Below are 5,907 nucleotides of genomic sequence, written 5' to 3'. Positions count from 1 at the left end.
TCCTGGCTCTTCCCTCTGCCTGAATTGCCCTTCTACGTCCCGCCGGCTCAAATGTCGCCTTCTAGGCGAGGCTCTCCTTGACATCCCTGGAGAATTGACCCCCGGCTCATCACATCACCCTATTTGTTGTCTTTTGTCCCCTAGGGCTGGCAGAGATGCCCCCACTCGTGGGACCCTCAAGGTGGCACAGACGTTGGTGGCCGAGATCCACCTGCCCCACCCCGCCCGCCCCCGACGGTGCCGCAGCGCAGCTCTCCGCACGGGTTCTCCGCATCCTCCACCCCCCCTTCCCAGGCTGCCTCGCTCGGGTGACGTCAGCGTCCCGGTCCCCGCCGCCGCTGCATCCTCGGCTCCCGCCCCGGAGCCCGAGTCTCCCGCGCCCCCAGCGCATCCCCTTGCCATGGCTGCGGTGGCGCTGATGCCGGCGCTGCTGGTGCTACTCCTGCTGGCATCGCCGCCCGCCGCCTCCGCGCCGCCCGCTCGCGACCCCTTCGCCCCACAGCTCGGGGACACACAGAACTGCCAGCAGCGGTGTCGCGAGCGCGACCCCGGCCCACGGCCCTTGCAGGTGAATCGCTTGCGGCGCCAACTGGGGGGACCCTGAATCTCTCCGATGGGGGAGGGGCTGGGGAAGCGGTTCTCTGGGACCAGAGCGAGAGGGGAGGAGTCGAGAATGGAGGGGTCCCAACGGTGGGGGAGAGGCTGAGGGTCCCTCCGACGGGGATAGGGGTATTTCTACGCGAGGAGGGGGCTACCGGAGTCCCTCTAGTAGGGGCTTTGGCGATGCAGATCCCTCGGATGAGGGCCGTGTATGCCTGTGTATGTGTGTGTGGGGGGGTCCTTCCTAGCGGGGGTAGGGAGTGGTAGGGAGGCTGGGACTGAGGCCACCTCCCGGGATCCCATCGCACTATGCTGCGCAAGGGCTGTTGACGGGCCAGTCCTTGCTTTCGTCAGGCCTGATGGTCCTCCCCACCTGACTCCTACATCCTTACCCCTACCTCCCCCTCTGACTTACCAGCCCCCACTCATCATCGACCCCCAAACCTGATACAAAGGGTGGCAAATTTCCGTCTCTGAGTGCCCTTCCTGAGACTCCTCAATCCTCCTCCTCCCTGGGATCCCGAGAGGGGCCCACTCAGCTCCCCCAGATCTTCCATTGTGCTTCTCTAGCCCCCCCCCCCGTCTCCCGCTTCCTTTCCTCAGAGCTAAGAGACTGTTCCCCCAAATCCTTAGCCTTCTCGAACCTCACCTCAAACTCCCTAGATTGGGGGAGGGGCCAAACCTTCTTCTCCCCCAACCCCCATGCCTGCATCTCCTACCCCCCCTACCCCCCCCCCCCGCTGGCCTGAACCGGTGTCACCCTTCCCCCAGGCGGGGCTTCCGAGCCCCTCAGAGTCCCCGTATGACAAGGCGGTGCTGATCAGCGCTTGTGAGCGTGGCTGCCGTCTCTTCTCCATCTGCCGATTCGTGGCCAAGAGCTCCAAGCCCAACGCCACCCAGACTGAATGCGAAGCAGGTGAGGGTCGGCGGGGCTGGCCAGCTGGGCCAGGGTGGGTAGAGGTGGCCTGGGAATGGCCGCTCGGGTCACGCCTCCCACCCCTGCAGCCTGTGTGGAAGCCTACGTGAAGGAGACGGAGCAGCGGGCCTGCCGCGAGGGCTGCTGGAGCCAGTCCCCTGAGCCGGAGCAGGATCTTCAGCTGGAGCAGAAGGTGGGCTCCCTCCCAGTCCCGCTCCTGGGCGCACCCGGTCATCTGAACCTACATCCGGGTTCCATTCTAGGCCTACTAGGTGACCTCAACTGAGCCCTGTCATGTCTCCAACCTCAGTTGTAAACTCTGTGACACGGAACTTATCGCCCCTCCTCCTCTGCTCCCGCCCCCCCCCCACCTTCCTAGGAGTAAGTGGCTGTAAGTGGCAGACAATAGTCACCGTTCATCAAATATTTATATAGCTCCAGGCCTACTGTAGCCTGTCCCAAATTCCTCAAGCCACTCAGAAGCAGCAGACTGTCACCCTCATTTGATGGCCCAAGGAGCAACTGCCCAGGTCACACAGTTAGGACTGTGCAAAAGTCAAGATTGATGCCACCACGGCTTGTGGCTGCCACCAGGCTACCAGAGTTACCTGGTGCTGGTCGAAGCAGTTTTCCTGTGACAAAAAGGTAGCCATTGTCATCTAGAGGGGCTTAGAGCTGAGGTTCAGGGAGGCCTGCGCTCCCAAGCACACGCACAACTGGAGGCGGTAAAAACTCTCCTAGGTGCGGCTCGGGAGGCTGAGGCAGAAGGATCATGAGTTCAAAGCCAGCCTCAGCAAAAGTGAGGCACCTAAGCAACTCAGTGAGACCCTGTCTCTAAATAAAATACAAAATAGGACTGGGGATGTTGAGTGCCCCTGAGTTCAATCCAGTACCCCTTCCCTCCCCAAAAAAAACCTGTCCTAGTCTTTCAATAAGGCGATGCATCACCCCATCCGGGGAAACTGAGGCTCGAGAAAACATGTGACACAGCCAGAGACTCGCAGACTAGAACTCCCCAGAAAGTCTCCCCCTTCACCCACATTGCTCTCCCCCTCCAGATTTCTACTGTTCAGAAAAGAAAACTGCGATGTCCCCTACCCATTCAGGACTCCTTGACACTATCCACATTTGAATAATTATGGAATGGGGGCGTGGCTCAGTGGCAGAGCACTTGCCTAGCAGGGAGAGGCCCCTGGGGTCCATCCCCAGCACCAAAACAGTAGTAGTAATAATACTAATGATGATAATAACAGGGAAGAGATTTTTAGTAATAGTGGCTACTCTTCCTTAGGAGCTTGTGCTATGCCAGGTGCTTGGCAGACATCCTAATGGAACTCTTGTGGCCATCCCATGAGGGAAGAGAATCATCCCCATTTTAAGGGTCAGAGAGGGCGATCCAGTCCCCCTGGGGCACACTGCAAGCCAAATGCTGAGCAAAGTCTACATTTATTAGATGGAGTCTTTGTTGCCCCAAACCACTCAGCCACATCTGAATACAGAGAATTCCTCTAGCCCTCTTCCCAAGGGCTAATGCCCTTCTTTGTTGACATTTCCATGTTTGGGTCTCCCTTCACCAGAGAAAGGTCCTGGAAACTCCTAGTGGGGCCTTATCCCTCCTGGACTTATTTTCCACCCTCTGCAATGACCTCGTCAACTCGGCCCAGGGTTTCGTCTCCTCCACTTGGACATACTACCTGCAGACTGACAATGGGAAGGTGGTGGTGTTCCAGGTGAGAGCTCTAGAAGCGGCCACGAGTGCTAGGTGGGTGGTCAGGGTGAAAGGTGGGATGTACTGACTCTTGGCTCATGCAAAGTCGAAGGTGAGAAAAGCTTCAGGCACAGTTGGATCCAGGAGCTCAGTGTTTTACTCCACCCTTGACTCAGCTTTCCTCTGTAGTGGCTTCATTTCCAGGCATGCCTTTCCCTCCTGACCACAGGGAGGGTGCTGGAGGCTCTAGACTACAACCCCTCTAGGGTTTTTACTGAGCTGGGATTTATGATGATTGGTCCTGGTGGGGTCATTTGACCATACCAGCCAGTTTGTTATTATGTTGGCTTGTCCTGAGTCACCTTGCTATTTCATGAACTGAAGGATGGTGCTTAGGCAGGTGGAGGGGTCCAAGAAAGCAGGGAGTAGCATCAACCCCCTGCCCGTGGGGTGGGATCCTCCCTACCTCCCCCCTAATGGAACTAGGTATCAGCCTGGCAGGAGACATTGTAGCCAAGTGGGACCCAGCGAGGTGCCTGCAGGGCTCACGGTGCCCTTGAAGCAACCTCTCTGTGCTGTCTTATTCTCGACCCAGACCCAGCCTGTAGTCGAGAGCCTTGGGTTCCAGGGGGGCCGTCTGCAGCGAGTGGAGGTGACCTGGAGGGGATCTCACCCTGAGGCTTTGGAGGTGCACGTGGGTAAGTGGGTAAGGCTCAACTGCACCAGTGCTTTGTCCCCCACTGTCACAGGATTCCAATTGGCAAGAGAGCCTTATAGGATCGGGATTCCCATCCTCAGTTCCTGGGTTTCACAGTCCCTCTCCCAGGGTCTCAGGGTCCATCTCCATGGTTCCTTGTATCTCCAGGGTTCCTTCATCCATCCCTCAGGGTTCCGTGGTCCATTTCCCAGGGTCCATCATCAGCCTTCCTTGGTCCATCTCCCAGGGTTCCATGGTCTACCCCCCAGGGTCCCATGGTTCTTCTCCCAGGGTCCATCTCCAGGGTTCCTTGGTCCACTTCCAAGGATTCCTTGATTCATCTCCAGGCCTCCTTGGTCCATCCTTCCGGTTCTATGGCCCATCTCCAGGGTTCTGATCTCCATTCCAGAACTCCATGTCCTACTGCCCCAGGCCCTGGCCTCCCTTCTTCACTCATGATCTCTTGGTGGAGGCCTGGGGGTCCCTGAGAAATGACCTCTCTCTCAGACCCGGTGGGCCCCCTGGACAAGGTGAGAAAGGCCAAGATACGCGTCAAGACCAGCAGCAAGGTCAAGGTGGAGTCTGAAGAGCCGCAGGACAACGATTTCCTCAGTTGCATGTCCCGGTGGGTGGCAGGACCCTGGGGGTGGGCTGGAGGTGGGAGCGGAGGAGAGGTTCTCCCTGAGCCCTGCAGCCACCTCTGAGCGGTGCCTGTGGGGTGGGACAGGCGCTCGGGGCTGCCTCGCTGGATCCTGGCCTGCTGCCTCTTCCTGTCTGCGCTGGTGATGCTGTGGCTGAGTTGCTCCACCCTGGTGACCGCACCAGGCCAGCACCTCAAGTTCCAGGTGGGCGGGGCCGGGGGCAGGAGGGTGGCAGAGGGACTGTTCCCTGGTTCTAGATTGGGCCATCCTCTCCTGGCGGCGAGGCCCTGGCTAGCTGGGGCACTCAGGAGCCCTTCTTGCCTTAGCCCCTGACCCTGGAGCAGCACAAGGGCTTCATGGTGGAGCCAGACTGGCCCCTCTACCCTCCGCCATCACACACCTGTGAGGACAGCCCCCCGCCCTACAAGCTGAAGCTGGACCTGACCAAGCTGTAGGCCTCGGTTGGCCCGAGCATTGCCACGTTCAGAGGTCCTTCTGGCCTCGCTTGCCCTGCGCCTGGGAGTCCAAGGTCAGCGTGGGACCGTCCTTGGGCTTCCCCACCTCCGATCCTTCTCTCCCCCAGTCCCATCCCTCTCTCCACCAGGTCCTGGGGCACGATGCCTGGCGGGGTGGGGTGGCCTGGCCCTGTTCCTCCATCCTGCTTCTTTGAGGTGTGCTCTTCTTGTCCTTCATCGTGTGGCTTTCTGAGTATTTGAACCCGTTTTGTGTCACCTTTCTTCTTTCTCTCTCCCCTCTCTGGGGGGCTGAGGGCTAAGGGGAGCCACTTCCTATCAGGGCTTCTCCCTTCTTCCCCTCCCTATTCTTGGAGACCCAGCCCCCCAAGAGAGGGAGGGAGGACGTGGAGAGGGGTGACTGGGGCTGGAGAGGAATAAACCATGTATATAAAGGACCTTGGACTGAGCCTGCTTCTGTCTGTCTGTGTGCTCTGGGAGAAGTGGCCTGAGCGTGGCCGTGTCCCCTGCCCGCTGTGTCCTTTCTGACACAAGAAAAGTCCCTGGAAGTTTTCACGGGCAAGAGGGCCACAAACCAGCTGCCTTCTCCTGCTGCCTGGTGCAGATTGCGCTCCCAGTGAAGGCATGGCCCTGAGAAAGTGGCTCCAGTCACCTGCCTGGTCTGGGTAGACAAGCGCCCCTTCCTAGGCCCCAGGGTCCCTGTGAGACATCTTGAAGAGGCTGCCTGGTGATGTGACTATCTGGCTTCCATGCCCCTTTCTTGGAGGGACAGAGTTCCTGTCCACTGGGGAGAGTCTCAGGGCACTGTCTATGCCCTTCCCTGAGGACACCCAATGTGGCCTTTTCCCTCTGCACGTTGCATCCGGGAGGAC

The 5,907-nt window shown here is 59.1% G+C and overlaps 1 protein-coding gene across 1 annotated transcript; it reads left to right on the top strand.

The window, feature by feature from the left end:
* Window positions 1-358: 358 nt before the first annotated feature.
* Window positions 359-5,428, top strand: Tmem59l (transmembrane protein 59 like). Its single transcript, XM_027932003.2, has 8 exons — window positions 359-568; window positions 1,372-1,516; window positions 1,606-1,709; window positions 3,094-3,246; window positions 3,820-3,922; window positions 4,429-4,546; window positions 4,649-4,766; window positions 4,889-5,428. Exons 1-8 carry the CDS (start codon window positions 401-403, stop codon window positions 5,015-5,017), a joined length of 1,038 nt encoding a protein of 345 aa, XP_027787804.1. The 5' UTR covers window positions 359-400; the 3' UTR covers window positions 5,018-5,428.
* The last annotated feature ends 479 nt before the right edge of the window (window positions 5,429-5,907 follow it).

This window comes from Marmota flaviventris, chromosome 1, assembly GCF_047511675.1.
Source record: "Marmota flaviventris isolate mMarFla1 chromosome 1, mMarFla1.hap1, whole genome shotgun sequence".
NCBI classification, from domain to species: Eukaryota; Metazoa; Chordata; class Mammalia; order Rodentia; family Sciuridae; genus Marmota; species Marmota flaviventris.
Note: the sequence above shows the minus strand (reverse complement) of the source record. Positions and strands in the feature narration are given on the sequence as shown.